This window comes from Molothrus ater, chromosome 22, assembly GCF_012460135.2.
Source record: "Molothrus ater isolate BHLD 08-10-18 breed brown headed cowbird chromosome 22, BPBGC_Mater_1.1, whole genome shotgun sequence".
In the NCBI taxonomy this organism is placed as follows: domain Eukaryota; kingdom Metazoa; phylum Chordata; class Aves; order Passeriformes; family Icteridae; genus Molothrus; species Molothrus ater.
The window spans coordinates 8,153,995-8,176,093 of NC_050499.2; the positions used below are offsets into that span (position 1 = coordinate 8,153,995).

The window sequence follows — 22,099 nt, forward strand, 5'->3', positions numbered from 1 at the left end:
GGTCTGGGCAGGGCTGGGAGGGAGCTGAAGGGCACGGCATCGAGACCAGAGATCGCGGGCACCGCGGCAAGGGCCAGGAGCCACCAGCGCGAAGCGACCGGACCATCGGGACGGGGAGAGGCCAATGGAAGGGGCGCGGAGCCCGAAAGAGGAAGGGGTCTGGGGCCGCACCGGGCCCGGCTGGGTCCACGCGAGCCGTGCCCAGCCCGAGCCGAGCGAGGGCGGGCCCGGGGCGGGGCATGGGGGCGTGGTTCACGAGGAGGCGTGGCTCGGCGGCGGCCTGCCCGTGAGGCGCCTCTCGGCCGCCGGGGGGCGCGCGCGGTGTAGGCGGATCGCACGTGGCTCGGCTGCCGTGAGGCGCGCGCAAGCGCACGCGCGGTGTCAGCACGCGCGCCGCTCAGGCGGCCCCCGCGGCCCCGCACCCCGTGCTCTCGGCCAATGGGGCAGCGGCTCCCGTTCGTGACTGCTTCCGGCTTCCCCTGACGTGGCCCAATGGCCGTGGGCGCGCTGTGCGATTGGCGCGCGGGGCCGGCCCTGGCAGCCGCGCCAATGGGCGCGTGCCGCGTGCCGGCGGGGGCGGGGCCAGACGGCGGGGCCGCCGCGGCGGGGCTGCTCCGCGCGCCGGGCCGAGCCGAGCGCAGCCGAGCCGAGTCCAGCCGAGCGGTGCCCTCAGAGCATGGCGCGGTTTCCTGGCCGGGCGCTGCCCTGGCTGCTTCTCTTCAGCTTCCTGCCCGCCGCAGGTACGTGCGGGACGGTGCGGGGAGGCGGCGGCTCCCCGGGCGCTCCCTGCCTGGGCCGCGACGCCGATGGTGTGGGGCCGGCGGGGAGGAGCGGCCGGTGCGTGGGTGCCTCCCCAGCGCCCTGTCCGGGCCCCTGCCTGTCTCGGCCGCCCACACCGGGAGCAGGTTCTCACCGAGGGTTTGTCTCCAGAGCCGGTGGCGGTGATGTCGGTGGACGTGGGCAGCGAGTCGATGAAGATCGCCATCGTGAAGCCTGGAGTGCCCATGGAGATCGTCCTGAACAAGTGAGCGGCCGCGGGAGGGACCTGGGGGGATCCGGCCTGTCCTGCAGCCCCCCGCCAGCGCCGGGAGGGGGAGGCTGGCCGGGACAAGCCGTCCCTGTTCCTCTCTTGCCGGAGGAAGGCTCCCATTCTCCCACGCAGACTTGTGACTCGGTCTTGGTCCGGGTGGGGGCTACGGGGCATCCTCCAGGGCACTTTATTAACTCACCTTTAAGGTGTTCGGGTGTGCTTTGGGTACCTTTCCAGCAGGTGCCCAAAGCCCATGTGGTTAAGGACACGTTGTGGTGCCAACCCAAAAGGGCACCCGGTCCTCTGATACTTAGTTCCCCTAAGGGAGCCCAGAGCCAGGTTTGTTTTGCTGTAGCTGTTCAAAGCCCCCACTTGTAACACAGGTGAATCTCTTGCATTCAGCTGCTGCTGCAGCCCATCCTCAAGCCACTGAGTGAAGAATGTGCAGGTGAGAGAGGACATATGATTAGGAACATCTTCAGTTTCTGGGAGTCTGGAGATAACAAGGATATTTCTCACCCACCTCCCTGAAATTCAGCAGTGCTAGATAGAATAAGGGAGCTGTCTTGCCTTGCTTATGGGTGGAGGAAAGCAAAAATAGTCTCATCAAAGCACTGAAGTGGTGGTGGTGGGGGCTTGTCTAGTAGCCCCTCAGCTGAGCAGAGGCTGGCCCCCCTCTCCAAACACCTTCCCTTAGTCCTTCTGGAACAGGAAGAACATCTGTCTTCACTGGAGACTGGAATGTTCACCTTTTCCACTGGTTTATTCCTCCCTCTCTGTTCTCAGGGAGTCACGAAGGAAAACACCTGTGGCTGTTTCCTTGAAGGAGAATGAGCGTCTCTTTGGTGATGGTGCGCTGGGGATGGTAAGAGTTCCTGTTTGCAGAATACATGTATCCCACGTTGTCACAAATGTCTGAGACAGTGTTTTATTGTTGTCCTGCACGCCCCATCTCCTTGGTGTGTTACTGGCTCTGTGCGGGGGCTGTGTGCTCCTACTCCCACAGCAGGAGTTGTTCCCCATGTAATCTGGGAGGGATTGGTTTGGTGGCAGTGTAACTGAAGGGATGCAAGTGGGTGATGTGTTTTTTTCCTGCAGTCCATAAGGACGCCCAAGGTGGCGTTCCGATACTTCCAGGATCTGCTGGGTAAGCGGATCGATAATCCCCACGTGGTGCTGTACCAGTCCCGCTTCCCGGAGCACGAGCTGGTGAAGGATGAGACCAGACAGACTGTTATCTTCAAGTTGTCCCCGTAAGTGGCTGCTTTTAGGTTCTTTGTGGGATGGATGTCAGCTACCAGGCTTCTGCAGCTTGCTGTTGATGCCATCATTTTCTTTCCCATTGCAGAACGATATGGTATTCTCCTGAGGAGATGCTGGGGATGGTCCTGAACTATTCACGTGGTCTGGCTGAGGAATTTGCAGGTTGGAAGGGTTTAGCTTTTTCTTGTCTATGTGTGTATGAGTTCGTGCACTATAGGATTTGAGGAGAGACCAAAAGCATTCAGAAACCCAAGGTTTTTGGAAACAGGATATTGGTTCTCTCCAGCTGTAGGCTGTAAGCAAGACCTAGATGCTGTCCAGTTATCATTTGTTTCTAATATGATGCAAGTTTGGGATCTTGGATCTCTGTTTCTATTTACCAGCTAGCCTTGCAACGAAGGAGCCTTACAGGCAGTCTCTGGAGAAAAGCAAAGTGTTTTCTTTATCATGTGTGTGATCTGAGTGGAGGCACATGGAATGTGGCTGCTGGGGAGGGTGGAAATGGCTCTGTGAAGGCTGTGCTGTAGCTGTTCTGGATGGAAACATGCTGTTGGAGCTGAACTAAAAGAGCAAAAATGGCCCTTTGCTGTGAGACTAGCTAACAGAGAGGACGCTGTCGTGCGTGTTTCATGCTGTGTTGCTAATGAAATACCATAGTAATGAAAAGTGGATAAATTACTAGGAGGTTTTGTCATGTGGTCAGTGACACTCCAGCCAGTCCGAAGACTTTTTATTGGAGAGTGAATATGATCCAATGGCGGTGTAAGCCTCCATGAAGATAGTATTTGTTGGAATGGAAGGCTACCCAGAGCATTTGAGAGTATCCTGACGCATAAAAGCGTGGTCAGTAGACTTGTGGCTTTGTGTGAATATGCTAGGTCTGGTTGGTTTCAGCAGGATACAGAGATTCATCCCTAGGCATCCTGGCTACTGCTGCAGGGTTGCATTCTTTGTGGGTCTTCACCTCGGGTCCTCTGGGCTTGCTGCTGTCACTCCATCTCAACAAGTCTTTGCATGTGGCTACACTGATGCAGAGTTCCCTGCAACTGTTTCAGAGCAGCCCATCAAAGATGCAGTGATCACAGTTCCTGCCTACTTCAACCAAGCCGAGAGGAGAGCGGTTCTGCACGCCGCCCGCATGGCTGACCTCAAGGTGCTGCAGCTGATCAATGACAACACGGCTGTAGCACTGAACTATGGGGTTTTTAGGAGGAAAGACATCAATGCCACGGCACAGGTAGGTGCATTTGAGGGATGCGGAGGGTTCTGCCAAGTTGCCTGCATGCAGGGGAGAAAGTCCTGCAGAGGAAATCCAAAGAACTTGAAGTAGACTCTGCTGATCAAGCAGTCTCCTCTGTTTTCACGTGTTTGTCAACAAGACAAAGAGATTAAACGCTGCCTGCATGTATGGTGAAGCCTGAAAGCTGCTGGAGTGAGTGCAGGTCCAGGGAGTTCCCATTTTGTAAACCTGTTCCTTGCCCATCAGCTGGGGAAAATAACAGCAGCAATTACTTGAAGTATTGCAACACTGACTCAGAAGTACTTGATTTACCTGAGGCTGAAGAAGGAGCAAAACTTTGGGTTTTGGACTGTGAAATAGATTAGAAGTTTTCCTGTCTCTCTGTCAAACATGACCTTGAACATCACCCGTGTTCGGTCAAAAATGGTATAAAGTAGTCCAGGGAGTAGGTAGTTGCGGCCTGTATCACACTGAAAGGTTCTTTACTTATTTGTGGGGGGATGTGCAGGTGTTTCTGCTTCACTGTCCCGACTTTTCTTTTCAGAATATCATGTTTTATGACATGGGAGCAGGAAGCACTGTTTGTACTATTGTTACTTATCAGACAGTGAAAACTAAGGACTCGGGAACCCACCCTCAATTGCAGATCCAAGGCATTGGGTAAGAATTCCACACGAGTGCACAAATCCCACGGGTCTTAGAAAAGAAACCATTTGTTTCACAATCTTCATCATGTAGAATTTTGCAGTGAGGCTTCAATACAGTAATTTGGATGGCTGAGGGGGAAACATTTGGAGCAAGAAGGCTTCAGTTGGGAATAATTTTGGTATTGCTGTCTTTTGCAGAAGGTAGCTGAGAACTTCCAGGAGCCTAGGAGGGAACCAGCATACTTAGTTTGCTTTAAGCTTTCCTTTGTTAGCCTCAAAGCATGTAAACCTATTCCATTGCATGTAATCTTTTAAGCGTATCAGTTGGAAAAAGAGGAGTATGCTTCTAGAGAGGAATGAACATGCAGTGGACTTAATGCATTGCCAAATAAGGAGGAGGGTGCTGTGCATACCCAGCCCAGCAATTTTAATTCCATAGCATTTATATTGCTGTTTTCAAGATACCTAGGACCTGATACAGTTGTCCATTGGCTTCTTGGCTGTTTTACATGCTTGGTAATAAGGCATTTACCTAAAATATCATGAAATTTGCTGTTGAAAGGCTGTTGTGGTGAATCTCTTATTTCCATCTTTCTTTCATTATAACGTGTTATTTTGGGGACAACCTTTGTTGTTTCACAGTCATTACAGCTGATAATACTGCACCTATTTTTGACCACTTGCTGCTCTGCATATTTGTGAAATAATACATGAAATTTGTTTGTGTTTCAATTTGGTTTCGATTTTTACACCTCTGTTCATTCTTTTGTTCAGGTTTGACCGTACTCTTGGAGGTTTAGAGATGGAGCTTCGTCTCCGGGACTACTTGGCAAAGCTCTTTAATGAGCAGCACCCTTCCAAAGATGTCCGGAAGAATCCTCGGGCCATGGCCAAGCTGCTGAAGGAGGCCAACCGCCTGAAAACTGTGCTGAGTGCCAATGCCGACCACATGGCACAGGTCTGACCTTCTCCTGGGGGTTCCTGCATTTTTTGGGCTGAGTGTGGGGTGGGTTGAGGACTGGTGTAAGGGAACACTGTCCCTCTGCAGCGCAGGTCTGCTGAGGAGCATCGCTCCCGGTGGTCCCTCTCAGCTTGTGCCCGCTTGGTAGCACCGGTGATTGAGTGGATTGAAGAAGAGTTATTCGTGTCAAGTATGTTAAATAAACTTTCACTGAGAGAAGCTGTCTGTTACACCCATGTTCCATCCTCTCATCACCTTAGCAATGGTAGGGTTCAGATGAGTGTGGTCAGGTCTGTTGTGTGTTACAAAAGCCAGAACTTTTTGCACACTGGACAAAGATTTTGCGTAGAATAAGCTCCACAATTAATTTCATTCTGACTGTTTTTTTTTTTTTCTGGACAGATCGAGGGACTACTGGATGACATAGACTTCAAAGCCAAAGTCTCAAGACAAGAATTTGAGGATTTGTGCTCTGACTTGTTCAAGCGTGTCCCAGGACCCGTGCAGCAGGCTCTGAGTAGTGCAGAGATGAACATGGTGGGTTTAAGAAAATGCATTACCAAACCTGAAGCTAGTGTGTGTGGAGCTACTGCCACATCATGATTGGTTGTGTTAGCAGGACTGTTCGGAGGTAGATGCCTGCTATGGTGACAGTGATGCTGGTGCTACAGAGAGTTTGCCTGCTGCAGTGTCAAGCAGGAGTGTGTCCCACTTGCCCTGCACTATCCACCAGAAATTAGGGACTTGGAGGAGAGGCTTCTTAATCTTAAAACGCTTTACTCCTCCATTTGAAATAATGATGTTTTCTCTTTTTGTCTTGGATACTGGTTCTGGTCTCACTCCTGAAGTTTTAACTGAATGAGTCTGGATACAGAATTATGGGTGTTTGGGCTTCTCCTTTGCACACTCCCTAAAGGGAGCTCTGTTGTGGGCTGCAGTTGAGCCAAACCTGAGGCAGTCCTTTGGAGAGAGTCACTGTGGGTTAAATGCTCACTTTGCAGGATGCCACAACTCTTGAGCAGCTTTGGGCTCTGATGTTCAATGCAAGACACTGAGTTACCTCTTAAAGGCTGGGTTTCTGTCTGTTCAGATCCAGCCAGCTCTTGGTGCCACTGTCTCCTGTGGCATTGAGCTAGTTTGTGTAATTTTGAATCAAGCCCCATGTTTCAGGTGGCTTGAAGCCGCAGTGAGGTTGTCACTGTTGCACAGACCTGACCCCAGGTGCCTGGTTGTTGGCACAGCTGATGTCTGTCTGAGATCTTTTGGGTGCTGGCCTGCACGGGGACAGCAGGGTCTAGTGTGGGTGTTCTTAGAGCACCATGTCAGCACGTGGTGACTGGGGCAGGAGCATAAGGAAGTCCTGGACTTAGCTTTCCAAAATTGCTTTCTTAAGACAAGGTGACTGTTTCCAATCCCTAGGATGGAATTGACCAGGTGATTCTAGTTGGAGGTGCCACACGGGTCCCCAAAGTGCAGGAGGTTTTGCTGAAAGCTGTGGGCAAGTGAGTATGTGAGGCCCCCTTCTAGTCTGTCTCCCATTGACAAGCTGCTCTTTATGTAGAGGCTGCAAATGTCATGTGTGTTGCTTTTTGCTTCGTAGAGAAGAGCTGGGCAAGAATATCAATGCTGATGAGGCTGCTGCTATGGGTGCAGTCTACCAGGCAGCTGCTCTAAGCAAAGCCTTTAAGGTGAAGCCCTTCATTGTTCGGGATGCTGCTGTGTTTCCTATCCAGGTAACCTTTGGTTTTCCTTCTCTTTTGCAAGGTATGATGGGGCTGTGATGGGAGAAGCAATCCAGGTTGGAACCTCATGGCTTCCTTTGAGTATGGAAGCTCTGGAGAGATTTCTGCCAATCTAATAATGAAAGCAGAAGGAAGTCTTCTTTATAGTAGAAATGCAGTATCCAAGGAGCTAGGCATATGCAAACACCAGTTGAGGAATATTTGCATGCCCCCAGCCTTGAGGCCGAGCAGCTGAACACTGCTGATGTAAGATGCCACAGTTTGTAGTTGCTGAATCTTAATTTCTGTTTGTGGTGCAGGTGGAGTTTACTCGTGAAGTTGAGGAGGATGATAAATCCAGGAGTTTAAAGCATAACAAGAGGATTTTGTTCCAGCGCATGGCGCCCTATCCCCAGCGCAAAGTGATCACTTTTAACCGCTACACAGATGACTTTGAGTTCTATGTCAACTACGGAGATCTGACATTCCTGAGCCAGGATGACCTGCGGTGAGTTGAGCCCAGCACCCAGGCCAGCAGCTCTGTGGCAGTGCAACTTGCCTGGCTGGAAACGTATTGCCAGTGTGTTGGACTGGCACTGGCACATCTGTTCTCTGAGCTGCGTGTCCTTTAGCCCCGCCAGTTCCTGCTTTTTGCAGTTGCCCATCGCCACCAGCCTGAGAGCAGGGGTTGGCTGTTCTGCAGTACTATTATCCTGAGTTGTCTCTCTGCTTTTGTCTCTGTGTCATCAGAGTTTTTGGTTCTCTCAATCTCACTACTGTGAGGCTCAAGGGAGTTGGGGACAGTTTCAAGAAGCACTCGGACTATGAATCCAAAGGCATCAAAGCACACTTCAACATGGATGAGAGCGGTGTACTGAGTCTTGACCGGGTAAGCACCACCATTGGGGTGGTTGTCAGCTGATGTATTTTTCAGTTTTATCCCTCTCTCTGGTCCCTGCTTAAAACTAATCCTGAGTTTCTATTTCCAAGGTGGAATCGGTATTTGAGACCTTGGTGGAAGAAAAGCTGGAGGAGGAGTCAACACTGACAAGTAAATGTGGAACTTTGATATTCATACTGACTGTTTTGTTACCTGTAGTGGCTGAGATAACTACAAGCATTGTGTTTCTTTGGGGTGTGGAAGTTACACAGTCTGACTGTATGTGTGGCTGTCTGTGCACACAAGGACACGGAGGGAGGTTGCAGAAGTGTGAGTCTGGAGTGTGTGAAGCTCACCTACACCACCAAGGGAGCCCTGGTGATTGTTGCAGTTGTGAGGAGAAGGACTGAGAGCTGAAGATGACTTTACTTCTCTGGATATGTAACATTCCGAATTTTCTGTCTCCCATCATCAGAACTTGGAAACACTATCTCAAGCCTGTTTGGGGGTGGTGGCCCTACACCAGAGACTGGAGAGAACCTGACAGACTCAGTTCAGGTGAGCCCCAGGGTGACTGCTACTGGAAGGAAGCCCTTTTGTCTTGCTCTGGCAGTTCTGTAGAATTACCTGTTCTGTGAAACATTGCATGGAATTTCTGCATTTAAAACATAGGTTTTCTTTTCCCTTTACTTGTTTGTGATGACCAGGAAGAGGAAGAGAGCCTAGCAGAAACAGGTAAAGAAGAGCAGGGGGAGAAACAAGACCAGAAAAGCCATACTGTAGATGCTGATGAAGAGCATGGACAAGAGAAACAGCAGTCTTCAGATCAAGAGGAAACTGCCTCTCCAAAAGTAGAGTCAGAGAGAAAGGAAGAAGGCGAGAAATTAGAGCCTCAGGTGAGCTTCAGATTGAAGGAATGGCGTGGGTTTAGTACGCAAGAAATGGCATTTTCTCAGTGGAATTATCCTTCTCTGAAGTGCCCTGCCTTTGAAAAAAATTGCAGAATCTGAAAATCTGTTCTCTTGCTTGAGAAGATACTTTGTGTTACAGGGTGCCCAAGAAAACAGAGAAACTGCAAAAGAGGAAGAACCGTCCAAAAGTTCCAGTGACAGCACAGCTACCAAATCAGAGGAAGAGAAAATCAAAGCACCCAAGAAGCAGAAGCTTGTCCATGAGATCACCATGGAGCTGGATGTAAATGATGTGCCTGACCTGGAGGAAGATGAACTGAAGAGCTCGATGAAAAAGTAGGTTTGAAATGGCTCTGCTAAGTTAGAACTCTAGGTGAAGGAAGGGAACTGCTTTGGGATGGTGATGGCTCACACAGGGCACTGCTGACTTCAGAAGCTGATGTGTGTGATGTGCTGCTCAACCAAGGGCATTTGCTAACTTTTGATTTTTGTTTTCTTTGCATGTTAGACTCCAAGAGTTGACGATCAGAGATCTAGAGAAACAGGAAAGAGAAAAATCAGCCAACAGCTTGGAGTCTTTCATCTTTGAGACCCAGGTAAGAGAGGGATATAATGAAATGAGAATTCCAGGAGAGCAGTAGAAGTGTTTTGCACAGCTTTTGGCTGATCTGAGTGCAGGGGAGTTGTTTGAGCTGGGGGAAGCTGATATGAAGAGCCCAGGTTTTGTCTTTCAGTCACTTTTCCTAATGCTATTAGGCTTCCCAGGCCCATGTATCCTCAATACAAAATGAAGCTTCCCTTCAGCATGTCTAACACATTGAACAATTGCCCCCAGAGTGTAAAGAAGCTACAACTTCTCAGGAACTGTTGTGCAGAAGAAGCAATTAGTGTTAAGTGTATGTGAAATAATGACTGTTGCAGTGTTACCATCATGGAATGTGGGTGTGTCTATACCTGGTGTTGTTACATTGTGCTCCTGGCAATGCTAGGAGCAGAGCTCAGATTTGGGAGGGTGCAGGCAGCGCCCCAGCCCAATCACAAGTGAGTGCTCTTGTTTAATGGTTCCAGGCTTAGTGGTGTTTGACCAGTGCTTGCTGTTTTTTTAGGACAAGCTTTACCAAGAGGAGTATCAGTTTGTTTCAACAGAGGAGCAGAGAGAAGAAATTTCCAAAAAGCTTAGCGAGGCTTCCAGTTGGATGGAGGAGGAGGGCTATGCAGCTGCAACAAAGGTATTATATAGTAGAGGTGGCCTTTGAGTCCTAGCAAAATGCATGTATTGTACTTGAATATCTGTATAGAGGCTTTGCCCCGGAGGTCCCGGTTGTCCTTGATGGGCTGCAGCTGTGGCCATTGAAGAGAACTGGGATAAAAGGGGGTGGGTTAGCCAGTCAGGGAGAGCCTTGAAGGAGCCCTGAACTGAGAAAGGACAACATGCAGAAGAAGGAGTCTGTGCTGTGAAGATCTGCAGCCATAAGAACACACCAAGGAGGTATGGACTTTAGAGATCTGATAACAACAGTATGGGACTCTAGGAATAGAACAACAACAGTGTTACTGTGTGCAGTCAGGACACCATCAGCTGTCACTGACATGGAGGTGACCACAGAAACTGACGGAGCCTTTGTAATCTGGTTCTTGAGAGTTTCTTGCTTCCTCAGAGCATTATGCACAGAACAAAATAAGAAATTGTCCTAGCCATTGATGTTTCTACAAGAGCTTCAGCAGGAACCTGTTGACTGAAAGCTTTGTCATGTGGCTCTTTTTACTACACTGAAATGATGTATTTGATAGAGTGAAAAACAAATGAAGTTAAAACTTGTGAAGTAGCCACTGTTAGACAGTGGTCAGATTAACTGTCTCATTTCTCCTCTCCCCCCTTTTCAGGAGCTGAAAGACAAGCTTTCAGAGCTGAAAAAGCTTTGTAGGAACCTTTTCTTCCGTGTTGAGGAACGGAGAAAGTGGCCAGAACGCCTGGCTGCTCTGGAAAGTCTGCTCAATCACTCCACCATCTTTCTCAGGTAAGGACAGGCTTTGGGGAAGCAATGTCATGCAACCGGTTATGTAGGAGCTGCCATCAGAATGAGACCAGAGTGAATGTCAAAGTCAGTGGCAGTTCCTGAGAAAAGGTGAGCAGAACCCTGCTCCCCGGTGTCCTGTTCTGCAGGACCTGTGAACAGCCCCTTGTCCAAAATGGGGGCAGGAAGGGTCCAGTATGGTGGTTGTGATGTTTTTGTATTACTGAAGCTGTAACCACTGAGTTGCCAAAGCGCAGTCTGCTTGGCTTAACTAAAATAAGCTTTCTTATCTACAAGGGGAGCCCGAATGATTCCAGAGTCTGACCAGATATTCACAGAAGTGGAACTGAGTACACTGGAAAAAGCCATCAATGAAACCACGGTACTGAAGGATGGAGTGATGCTGGAGGAGGGTGGGGTGGCAGTTTGGCTTATGACCTATACTTTCACTCAGGGTCATGGAGTAGAATGTGCACATTTTGTTTTTGTGCCACCAGCAATCTTTTTGTGTGTTTCAGTGTTTCCTAATGCCCAGCCTAACCCCATTGTGTCTGGGGGGAATGGTGGTTCCCGTGTTGCATGTGGAATCATCTCCAGGGTGGGGGTGGAGCCCAGTGATCTGATTGCACTCGTTTTTTAAAGGCAGGCACTGGGTTTTGTTTCTCTTTTTCCTGTGTCTGGGTAAACTGAGAGGTTGGTGGAAATGTAGCACAGAGGAGAGCTGTCCTGAGTAAAGCATAATAGCCTGGGGCAGTGTTGAGATACTGTGATATATAGCAGTTCCTGGAACCCAGAAGCATTCCAAAAGCACCTCTTCCCTCACGTCCCACAGATCTGGAAAAATGAGACACTGGCTGAACAGAACAAGCTTACTCCTACTGAGAAACCTGTGCTGCTCTCTAAAGATATAGAGCTCAAGATAGCAGCCCTGGACAGGGAAGTGCAGTATCTCCTGAATAAAGCCAAGTTTGCAAAACCCAAACCCAAAAGGGAGAAGAATGCCACAAAAACTGATTCAGGCAAGAATACTACAGCAGCCCCTGAGACTCAGAATACTATCCCTCCCACGGAGGGGAAACAAGAAGGTAAGTAGCAGGCTTGGAGCATGTGTGTCACTCCCTATTATATAATTACCACATGTAATAAATGGCGTTTCTCTTGATTGAACGGGAGTTAAAGAAGGGAGGACGGTAGTTAACTGTGAGATTAGGTGAGTTTGCTCTCAGCTTTCAAAGACAGCTGGGAAAATCTATGTATTGCAGTGTCCTTCACCCCCCACCATTTGTTTGGGTTTTTTGTGAAGAAACAGAAATTATTTATGCATTTCCCAGGATAGTCAGTACCTGCCTTGCTGGCTTGTTGACTTCTAGGCAAGATTAGCCATTGATTACATTGCACTTCAGTGTACTGAGCTGAATACTCAAAGTCCTGTCCTAGATCAGTGAGTAGAATGAATTGTTGATGAGAAAGTTTTGTGGCCTAGATGGACCCCAGGGGGAAAAAAAATCTCTTGGGGCATTAGGACTTAGTTTTTTTAACTTTCTAAGATCCTCAGGTCTCAAGTGCCCTGGTCCTTTTAAATCTGGGTGCTGTTTGTCAGCATTCCTGCTGATTCCTCTGGTTGCTCTCAAGGGATCCTGCTCACAGTCACAGCTCCAAAGGTCATCTGCCTGTGCAACCAGTCAGTCTCCAGGGCTTCTGAGGACATAAAGCTTGGCACTCAGAGGGGAATACGGACAATTTTGTGGTGCTTCTCTTGAGAGCTGTAGAGTGATCTGCTGTGAGAGTGAGCTGTGTCAGTCCTGCTGAGGCACCACAGCTGGCTGGTTTAACCTCACCTTTACTCACCTCATCTCTTTGCACCTTGTTTCCTGTGTGTTCTCCTTTGACTTCTGTTTCTTTCTGCTTTAAACATAGACAAACCAGAGGATATTGATCCAGCCAAGGAACCTCCTACAGCTGAGAAAGCAGCAATAGATGATAAGCCTGGATCAGATTTGGGTGGGTGAATGTTTTGCTAACAATCTGGAACTTGGGAGCTGCAAGCGCAAGGTGTCTGGGGGGTCCTTTGCAGATTTTTAGCTGTAAGAGGTAATACGATGGTAGAACCCCTGACTGCTCATCCATTGTTAATTCAGAGTGGAATTCTTATGCACCAGTGCTGCTTTGTGCCCCTGTCCCTGCAGTTTGCAGCCAGTCCCATGGCTGTGAGACAGGCTCTACTCAGAGCTACTGTGCCTCTCCTGCTGCCAGGGCAGCGCTGTGAACAGGGCCAGGGGGTTCATGGCTTCAGCTCCATGGAGCTGAGGATCAACCCCCAAAACCTCTGTACCGTGGACTGCAAGTTTTGTGGCAAATTTTGCAAATGTCAGAGACTCTCAGTACTGCTTTGCATGCTGTGTAAAGGACTGCAGTGTGAAACTGAGTTTGCTTCATTACACAGGGTCCAAAAAAGAGAAGGCAGAAGCTGGAGGAGAAAGCAGGAAAAATGATGAATTGTAACACCCTGAAATCCTACGAGTGTCAGCATCTATTTATTTCATAGTTACTTTCTTGTTTTTCTTATGGACCTGGTTAGTCATGATGTAAATGGAACACAATGACAACACAATGGGATAGAGATGTAAATTTATTTTTTTGTTCTTTCTGCGGATTTTGCCTCTACTAACTTAGTGAATTGGTTTTTGTTTTTCTTCTATTATGTGGGGCGGTCTGCCCACCAAGAATTGTCTTTGTTTCAGTACAGAAGTCACCAAAGTGACTTTCCTGTGGGGAGAAAACAGTACAGAAACATCTTAAGGTGTAGGAAGTAACCTGGAACATAAGCTCTGTGCCCCACCTCTTGTGAAGATGATTGCAGAAGGATATAGACCTGAAGTGCTGTTGTCTTTGCATATGAGACTCTGACTTAGAGCAAATGTGTGATTTCAGCTGGTGCGAGTGTATTAATACTTGGATTCATGGTAAGGTGGAACAAAATTGGGAAGGCAGATGATCTGTGCTTTGAGATATGGCTGTGTCTGTTTTCAATAGGCTGTTTGTTTAAACTGTGTGCTCTCTAGCAGAGTCCAAGAACCATGATGTGAGACTTGACAAAAAGATTCTGTTCGTAGTTTTTAAAGTTCAGAAAAGGCAACACTGAATGCAGAGTAGAGGGAAAGATGGGCCGTGTTGGCACATCCTGTAGTCAGTCACAAGGACAGCGATACGGCTCAAACAACCAAACCTGAAAAGTCTAATGGCAACTGCCTTCCTTCCTCGGTATTTTGTGCACTTGCACCGACTTAATCGTGTGACTGTCCCTGGCCGTGACCTCCTGCCTCCTCAGACCGTCCCTGCTGCTGCCACACACGCGAGCGGGGTCCGATGGCTGCGAATGTGCATCTGACATTGTTCTCCATTCTGGCTCTTCAGCCAAAAATAAAGGCGACACGTCCTGAGGGGCTGTGCGGAGCGGTGCCGTGCGTGCCGGGAGCGGGGCGGGCCGGGAGCGGGGCGGGACTTCCGCGGGCCAGGGCGGGGCGGCGGGGCCGTGTCCGCCCGTCCGTCCGTCCGTCCGTGCGTGCGGGGCGCTCCGGGCCGGTGCGGCGCCGCGGGAGCGATGGCGGCCGGCGGGTACGGGCGGTACCGGGCTGCGATCTTCGCGGCCATGTTCGTGGGCTACACGCTCTACTACTTCAACCGCAAAACCTTCTCGTTCGTCATGCCCGCCGTCATGGCCGAGGTGCCGCTGGGGAAGGACGACCTGGGTGAGTGAGGGTCCGGGCCCCTTGGCCCCGCCGGCCCGGGGTGGCCGTTCCGCGGGCTGAGGCGCCCCTGGGCTCTGCCCGCCGCAGGTCTCATCACCAGCAGCCAGTCGGCAGCCTACGCCATCAGCAAGTTCATCAGCGGCGTCCTCTCGGACCAGATGAGCGCCCGCTGGCTCTTCTCCTCCGGCCTCCTCATGGTGGGCTTGGTCAACGTGGTCTTCTCCTGGAGCTCCACCGTCATGGCCTTCGCCGGGCTCTGGTTCCTCAACGGCCTGGCCCAGGGGCTGGGCTGGCCGCCCTGCGGCAAGATCCTGCGCAAGGTGGGTGCTGAGACCCGTGGGGAACTTTCCACTGCTCTCCTGTCCTGCCCCTGGCATCAGGGCTGTGCAGACCTCGCTTGCCCAGAATGCACAGGGACTTGCAGCTTTTCTCGCTCCCTTCCAGCCAAGGAGGACCAGAGCACTATCTGCGTTCTGCTGCCTGTGGAACAAGTTTCTGTGCACGGGGTTCTGCTTATCCTAGCAAAGATTCACTCTGTAGCCCTTGCCCCTCTATGTGCCTTGAGTGTAGCTCAGTTTGGTAACATCTCCTGGTAGCAGAGTTCTGCCCCGTTGAGGCAGACTTTTTTGAAATTAAGTATTTTAGGCGTGGACACACAGGACTGCTTCACTCTGCTGCTGCAAGTCAGGGTTTGCTGCGGGTCAGACGGCAGCAAGCACAGTTCCATCTGCACCCTTGGGCAACTTGGGAATTCCAAATCACAGGTGGTTCGGGTAGTAAACTGGATAAGATGGAGGAATAGTGTGAGAAGAGTCTCTAAGCTGTGTGTACTTGGGATTTGTGACAATCTGAAAGGACCAGATTGATTTCTCCCAAGGACAGAAGGAGTTTGGTTAGCTTTATGCTGATCCCTCACGGAAAATGTAAGATCCAGGAATGAATGTACTGCAAGTACTCGTGGGGCAGGGTGGGGAAGAAATAAACAACTTTGTTGCCCTTCTGTGAGACGCCTAGCCTCCCCTAACTGAGGAGGAGAGGGCTGTGCAGGACAATTGAATGCACAGAAAAGAAGGGCCCAAATAATAGAAATATCAGCTGTGGTGTTTTCTGAAGATGTTCATGAATGTAGATCTCAGACATATTCCTGCTGACAAGAACCACCCAAGTGGTTCTGTCTCGGTGCTCGTTGCAGTACAGAGCCCATCATGTCTGATACTTAATGCAACAGAGTCCTAAAGTTACCCTGTGACTCTCTGTGTATCCATCCAAGTTCCTGAGCCAGCAGACCTCTCCAGGAGGACGCTGTTCCTAGCAAGTGAGTACACAAAACCATGTGCTCTTAAACTTGCCTCTCCTGCCCCACGTCTCAGTTTCATGTTCTGTAAATGGAAATAACTTTGAGCTGGCTCACAGTGTGGACACCTGTCAAGCTCTTTGGGCTGACACTTGAGTAACATTTGGAGTTCCGTGCCTGACTAAAGTAGTGAGGTGTGGGTGTTCCCTCTACCTGCTTTTGGAGTTCTTTGTCTGAATTGCCCCTGCCCCACATCATGGGCTTCAAGGGAGGGTTTTCAAGTGTGCTGTCACTCTCTTACACCTCATGCTGTTTTTCTTGTTGCACAGTGGTTTGAGCCTTCCCAGTTTGGGACTTGGTGGGCAATCCTGTCTACAAGCATGAACTTGGCTGGAGGCTTAGGCCCCATTCTTGCTGCTCTTGTGTCTATGAACTACGATTGGCGCAAGACTTTGTCCTTCTCTGGCTTCACCTGCATGGTTGTCTCTTTTGTTTGCCTTGTCCTGATTAAAAACGAGCCGGCAGATGTTGGGCTGCCCAACATTGAGCAAGGAGCCAAGAAAGGGAAGAAAGGTGAGCATGTGGCTTCAATGCAAGCAGGCAGCTGCAGCAGAAGATGCAGTGCCTTCTGTCAGTGTTCTGGTACAGATGTGTCACTCTCAGCATACCAACACCCCCATCCTCCCCAGTTTCTGAAGTCACATTTTGGCAGGCGTGTGGTAATGGGTTGGTTTTGGTTGCTTTATTCTGGTAACTGAAGGTACAAATTGTATAAATGAAGGCCCACTGTGATCTTGTGGGAAGGGGCTGGTGTAGGGATTCTGTCACTGTGGCAGAGCAGGGGAAAAGCCTGCTGTTTGCCCTCTGTTAGTCTTGCTCCTTAGCCTGCCAGCAGACACCTGTGTGCTGCTGAGGTACTCAGGGCTGGCTCTCCCCATATAAGTCATGTCTTCCCGCTACCAGCATCCCTATTTCCTTGGAGCCTTGTGTGCTCAGCCAGCGAGTGCAGTTTTGGTGAGGTGGTGGAGAGAGAAAAGCTACAGCAGCAGGGAAGGCTTCCTTGGGCCTGACCTCTGCTCCTCCGCTTTGGCAGCGGACAGGCAGCTCTCCCCTCACCCCACCTTAGGCTCTCTTGACCCCTAGCTCACGGTGGACTCTGCTCAGTGTTTCTGTCCCAGCCAGACATCTAGTTAGTAAATGTTTGTTCAGACCACTGAGTGTGGCGCTTCTCTGGAAGCAGAACATGTAGATGAGAATTGCAACACAGGTTTTCAGTAGGATTTTAAAGGCCAGTGGAAACTCAGCCCATGTTCCATGCTGTCCTATACTGCCTGTGCTGCCAGACTGGACCTCTTTGCAAAAGAAAAGAATATTGTTTCCCTGGAGCATTTTCTGGGGAGAGCAAGTTTGTTGGTGTTCTTGGAAGACTGATGCAAAAATCAAGGTAGCATCTGAAAGCATCTTTGTTTGGGTCTGTGCAGTGCCTTTCACAGGCATAGCTAAAAACACTCCCAAAGAATCTAGAGGTAATTTTCCAAAAACCTTTGTGAGGGGCTTACTGGCAACTGCAATACAGAAAATTACTGGGAGTAGTGTTTTGATTATTCTTTTCAAATCTTTAATGAATGTGGGATAAAATGACAGAAGAGATTCTGAAATCACCAGAACAAGGGGGAGGTAGAGCCATTCACCACCATTCAGCAGCTGTGAATACCTCTCTGTGTGGGGATGTTTTCATGCCTTGCTCCTGCCTGCAGAACTGTCTGCTGGGCTGCTGGTTGGTGTGGTTTGGGCTGTGGTAACACTCCTCCCGACTTTCCTACAGGTTCCTCCAGTGACAACAGCACCTTGACAGAGCTGCTGCTCTCTCCCTACCTCTGGGTGCTCTCAACAGGCTACCTGGTCGTTTTTGGAGTGAAAACGTGCTGTACTGATTGGGGACAGCTCTTCCTGATCCAGGAGAGGGGACAGTCCATGCTTGTAGGTGAGATGCAAAACTGCATTATTAAGCTCTGGGGCTGCAATCTGGGAGGTGTTGCCAGAGTTTGCCTGGGTAGAGGCCCTTGCTTAGCTACACACAGGTTTTGGGCACTCAATAACTCAGTGATGGAGTTAGTGCATGCACCAAGCGCCCCAGTGCCAGGGCGTTCCTGGGACTGGCAGACAGACATTCCTGAACAGGGGTGAGCCAGATCGTTGTGTCCAGCAGAGCTGCTCACGTGCTCTGTGAGCTTGCAGCAGTGGGACTGGTCTGGAGCCCACAGCACCAAATCTGATGGGCTGTTCTTTGCTTCCTCTGTGTTCTAGGCAGTTCCTACATGAGCGCCTTGGAGATTGGGGGCCTGGTGGGAAGCATTGCTGCTGGATACCTTTCTGATAGAGCAGTAGCAAAAGTAAGTTATGTGCACCCTTGGGCATGCTGGGCAGGGAACACAGTGGCAGTCTGAGCTGCTTCACTAAGGCACTCAGGCAGGGTGCTGTCCCTGTGAGCACAGCAGAGAAACCAGCCCGTACTCAGTTCTGCCATGTGCATGGGCACAGCTGCCAAATACTCCAGAAGCTGCTAGGAAATAGGTCTGCTGATGTTAGGGGTTGCAATATGCCTGTCAGATTTGAGGTGTTTAATCTGTTTAATTTGTTTGCTCTACTGTGGTCACCAGATTTTTGTGTGGAAGGGCTGTTTGCTGATAATTGTCTTCTGGCTGAAAAAAAACCCCACATTAAAATCCAGTGTTGGGATCTGGAGCCAGATTCAGGGTGGAAGGGGTTGATAACTGAAGTATGGTTTATCACTAAGAGCTTTTGTTTAGCACAGTTTGACTGTGTGCAGCCCTTAAACCATTAGCAAGGTGTGCCAACAGATGTGCTGTTGATGTGCATCCGTGTTTCTGACGGGGCTGTGGATGGTGTGGTCACTACAGGTGTAAAAGGAAGTCCCTGCAGTTTCTGACTGTCCACTTTCTTTCCTTCCTTCCTTGTGTCCCAGGTGGGGCTGTCCAGCTACGGGAACCCCCGGCACGGGCTCCTGCTGTCCATGATGGCTGGGATGTGCGTGTCCATGTTCCTCTTCCGCATCACAGTCACGGGCGACTCTCCCAAGGTAAGCAGCTGGCCATCCATAGGGGTAGCCCTGGGAGGGGGAGGTTTGATGACAGAAACCAGGATTGTTTTCTTCACCATTCCCAAGGGTTTCTTTTTCGTTGCACTCTGGAGAAGCACTGGCTTGGCCTGGCTTGGGGTGCTCCTGCTATCCTGTTGTTGCAGGCAGTCTGCCTTCCAGACTTTGCATGACACCTGACTTGCATCTGCCCTTATGATTGCTAAATAAATAAAACTTCTTTTCTCCTTTCATTTTTTTCTTCTTCTTCAGGAAAACCACTTCTGGACTGTAGCCTTGCAACCTCTAGCTGATCTTACAGGCCTAAAAGAACATGAGGTTTCTGCTTGCATTTTTTCTCCCTCTGCCTTTTTCTTCTTTCCCTGGTCTGCCTTACTCCTATCCTGAGAGGTTGGTTAGCACTTCAGAACTTAAAACCAGGGCATTGAGAAGAGATTACTGTAAGTTTGGTAAAAGAAACATTTTTTCTTATAATAATTTGAGTACACTAACTGACTTTAAAAAGTCTAACTATGTAACTTTTAAGTTTTATAAAGAAAGTTCTGAGGACCTCTATTCATCAGGTAAAATATAGCCAGCTAAGGGTCTTGCGGGTGAGATCTGAAAGAATGATTCTGCTCTGGCAGATACATTCTTATTCAGTTTCTGGCAAGTGTTTTCCTAACTCCTTTCTGTTTCACATCTGGAAAATAAGATGGCACTTAACTTCCTCCTGGGCTTTTTGAAACGGTGTTGTTTGCAATTCTAAAAGCATGCTGTAACGTGGAGGTGTTACTTACCCTTTGTTCTGCAAACAAGAGACTGACAATTTGGGGCCAGATAGGTTTCTTAGAGCAGAAACTACCACTGAAGTTCAGATGTTCAGATTGTTGGTTTTTTTTGTGGTGAGTTTTTTTGTTTTTTTTTTTTTTGGTTTCTCGGTTTAGTAACATTGAGGCCATCAGAAAGAGGTGTCTCACAAATAAACATGCTATGATCAGTCCCATGCATCTAAACTGAGAAAAGCTTTCAGTTGGTAGCTCCAGGCTTGTTTATGAAAGCAACCTGATTCACAGTTCTTTCCTGTGGTTTCGTGGGCTCATTACCCTCTTCTGTTCAATGTTCTGTTTCTTGCAAATCAGCAGAGGCTGTGGTGTGGGGGCAGAATTGTGGGAGGGAGGAGAGCTTGCATTGGCCAGTAAGATGGAGTGGTGGAGATGCAGCTGGGCTTTATGGATGTGGGGACTCTACAGGCTTGAGCTCTCCTGGCTGCAGGCTGGGGAGCTGGTGTCAGCCTGAAAATGTCAAAACTCCCTGGTACTGAGTATATAATCAGAATTATCAACAGTTGCTTACTGATGGTGGTGAGATTTACAGATCCTGTTTGTGATTTTGACAGCTGTGGATTCTGACTCTGGGAGCTGTGTTTGGATTCTCCTCGTATGGGCCGATTGCCCTGTTTGGGGTCATAGCCAATGAAAGTGCCCCTGCCAACCTGTGTGGCACCTCCCATGCCATCGTGGCCCTCATGGCCAATGGTAAGTAACACCCATTTCCCTAAAAACAAACAAAACCCATGCACGTTCTTGATGAAGCATGGTCTAGCCCCAGGTGCCAAGCTGCTGCTGGTCATGGGACGGCACCTAAGGAGAGAGATAATGGAGCTGGAAGCCTCAGGGATGCTTTCCTGCTTAGCCGGACAGGTTTTGTGTTGGGCTTTAAGTTCAAACCAGGCCTATGGAACTGTTAAATATGAAAAAGCAGGTGTTGATAGATAACATGGGAGCACACAAGTGTTGTTGACTTTCTGTTTGTTTTTCGTTACAGTTGGGGGTTTCCTGGCTGGACTGCCTTTCAGTACAATTGCCAAGCACTACAGCTGGGCCACAGCCTTCTGGGTAGCTGAGGTCACCTGCATGGCTAGCACAGTGGCTTTCTTCCTCCTGCGAAACATCCGCACCAAGATGGGCCGGATTTCCAGGAAAGCTGACTGAGGATGAGCTGCTTGGTGGAAAGGATCTTCCCACGCTGACGTGAATGATGCTCAGTTTTGTTTGACTGGCCTAGGAGTGAGTTTACCTATTGCTGCAACCTAGATAAAAATGTCTCAACTTCTCATCCAGTGTCAGGTGCCAGAGGGCACAAGGTTCTTGCTACTGATCACTTTTTCCCTCAAGATGTGATAATTCACCTAGTTTACATTTGCAATGATTTTACTGTACCTCTTCCTCACAGCACTGTTAGTGAAGCAAGCAGGCTCTGCAGCCCAAGCTTCCCCACTAGAAGTGGTCTGAAATGACTGGCTTCAGGTGCACTTACCTCTAGTTCTGTCATTATTGTTTGTCTCAGCCATTAACTGAGACATTAATCAGTTCAGCTTCGCTGCTCAGGGCCCTGAACCCAGCCTTGCTGCCTGTGTCCATCCCATCCAGCTGCCCTAGGCACAGCTGTCCCAGGTCACCTGAGCACGAGCTCTGTGTGTGCTCAGCCACGTGGCAGTGCACATCAGGGGAGGGTGAGGACTGCAGCCCAGCCTCTGACAGCAGCAAGGCTGCAGCCCCACGTGGGGTTAGTTCCAGGAGTGAGGGAGCAGACAAGCTGTGGCAGGGCTCTCTGCAGCATTTAGGAACAGGCACGTTTCCAGGGAATTCATGGTTTCTGGAGCAGCTCCTTCTAAGTGAACTGATCCCACCTGGTGCATGCTGTGTGCAGTGTTAATGATTGGCAAGGCAGGCAGCTGCTGCCAAGGCAGATCGTAGCCAGTGCTCTGCAAATCAGCCAGTAAAACTATCCCAGCAGCAGGAATTGCAACAGCAGCCACCACCAACCCACGATTGCTGCAGCTGAGTTTCTTGATAACCCACATTTCTAGCATTGCCTTGTATTTTTTCAGTACAAGGAGTGAAGACTGGGAAAGTTTTGGTCAAGAGCTGTGTCTCTCATGGCTGCAGGCAGGGGCTCTGAGTCAGCCTTAGCAGAGCCATCACTGACAGCTTTAGCAGTCAGGTCCAGCACCCTGCAGTAAGTACACTCAGGTATTTAATCAGGAATTTGTTGAATATTCTTGTTTTTCCCCAAAAGGATTTACTGTCTTAGGATCCTGAAAGAGGCGCATTCAACTTGTAAAGAACCTGCATGCGGGTACTTTGCTGAGTACCTTGCTTGCAAGAGTAGTTAGTTAGCCTTAATTAAGTAAATGGAAGTGAATTACATTTTGTACTTAATTACATGATCTTCTTCTATATCTGAAATAAAAATGGAGCTGTGTCACAAGGGCCCTGGTTGTCTTAT

The 22,099-nt window shown here is 49.5% G+C and overlaps 2 protein-coding genes across 2 annotated transcripts; both read left to right on the plus strand.

The window, feature by feature from the left end:
* The first annotated feature begins 607 nt into the window (after positions 1-607).
* HYOU1 (hypoxia up-regulated 1) lies at positions 608-14,108 on the plus strand. Its single transcript, XM_036397488.1, has 24 exons — positions 608-740; positions 931-1,024; positions 1,817-1,895; positions 2,129-2,283; positions 2,379-2,455; positions 3,349-3,530; positions 4,078-4,193; positions 4,955-5,138; positions 5,544-5,678; positions 6,561-6,643; positions 6,742-6,874; positions 7,183-7,370; positions 7,613-7,751; positions 7,853-7,913; positions 8,218-8,300; positions 8,450-8,638; positions 8,793-8,989; positions 9,162-9,249; positions 9,760-9,882; positions 10,538-10,671; positions 10,966-11,050; positions 11,501-11,753; positions 12,586-12,669; positions 13,112-14,108. The coding sequence occupies exons 1-24, from the start codon at positions 677-679 to the stop codon at positions 13,168-13,170; spliced, it is 2,985 nt and encodes a 994-aa protein (XP_036253381.1). The 5' UTR covers positions 608-676; the 3' UTR covers positions 13,171-14,108.
* A 110-nt stretch (positions 14,109-14,218) lies between these two features.
* Positions 14,219-22,083, plus strand: SLC37A4 (solute carrier family 37 member 4). Its single transcript, XM_036397324.2, has 9 exons — positions 14,219-14,417; positions 14,505-14,737; positions 16,041-16,284; positions 17,537-17,695; positions 18,019-18,104; positions 18,698-18,811; positions 19,082-19,147; positions 20,208-20,346; positions 20,636-22,083. The coding sequence occupies exons 1-9, from the start codon at positions 14,270-14,272 to the stop codon at positions 20,800-20,802; spliced, it is 1,356 nt and encodes a 451-aa protein (XP_036253217.1). The 5' UTR covers positions 14,219-14,269; the 3' UTR covers positions 20,803-22,083.
* Positions 22,084-22,099: the final 16 nt, after the last annotated feature.

What these genes read in the sequence shown, in the direction of transcription:
- HYOU1 (XM_036397488.1), top strand. Translation starts at nt 677, where the DNA reads ATGGCGCGGTTTCCTGGCCGGGCGCTGCCCTGGCTGCTTCTCTTCAGC. An exon ending in TCTGGCTGAGGAATTTGCAG is followed by an intron (nt 2,456 to 3,348) that starts GTTGGAAGGGTT and finishes CAACTGTTTCAG; the next exon opens with AGCAGCCCATCAAAGATGCA. An exon ending in GCTATGCAGCTGCAACAAAG is followed by an intron (nt 9,883 to 10,537) that starts GTATTATATAGT and finishes CCCCCTTTTCAG; the next exon opens with GAGCTGAAAGACAAGCTTTC.
- SLC37A4 (XM_036397324.2), top strand. Translation starts at nt 14,270, where the DNA reads ATGGCGGCCGGCGGGTACGGGCGGTACCGGGCTGCGATCTTCGCGGCC. An exon ending in GCGGCAAGATCCTGCGCAAG is followed by an intron (nt 14,738 to 16,040) that starts GTGGGTGCTGAG and finishes CTTGTTGCACAG; the next exon opens with TGGTTTGAGCCTTCCCAGTT. An exon ending in CGTGGCCCTCATGGCCAATG is followed by an intron (nt 20,347 to 20,635) that starts GTAAGTAACACC and finishes TTTTCGTTACAG; the next exon opens with TTGGGGGTTTCCTGGCTGGA.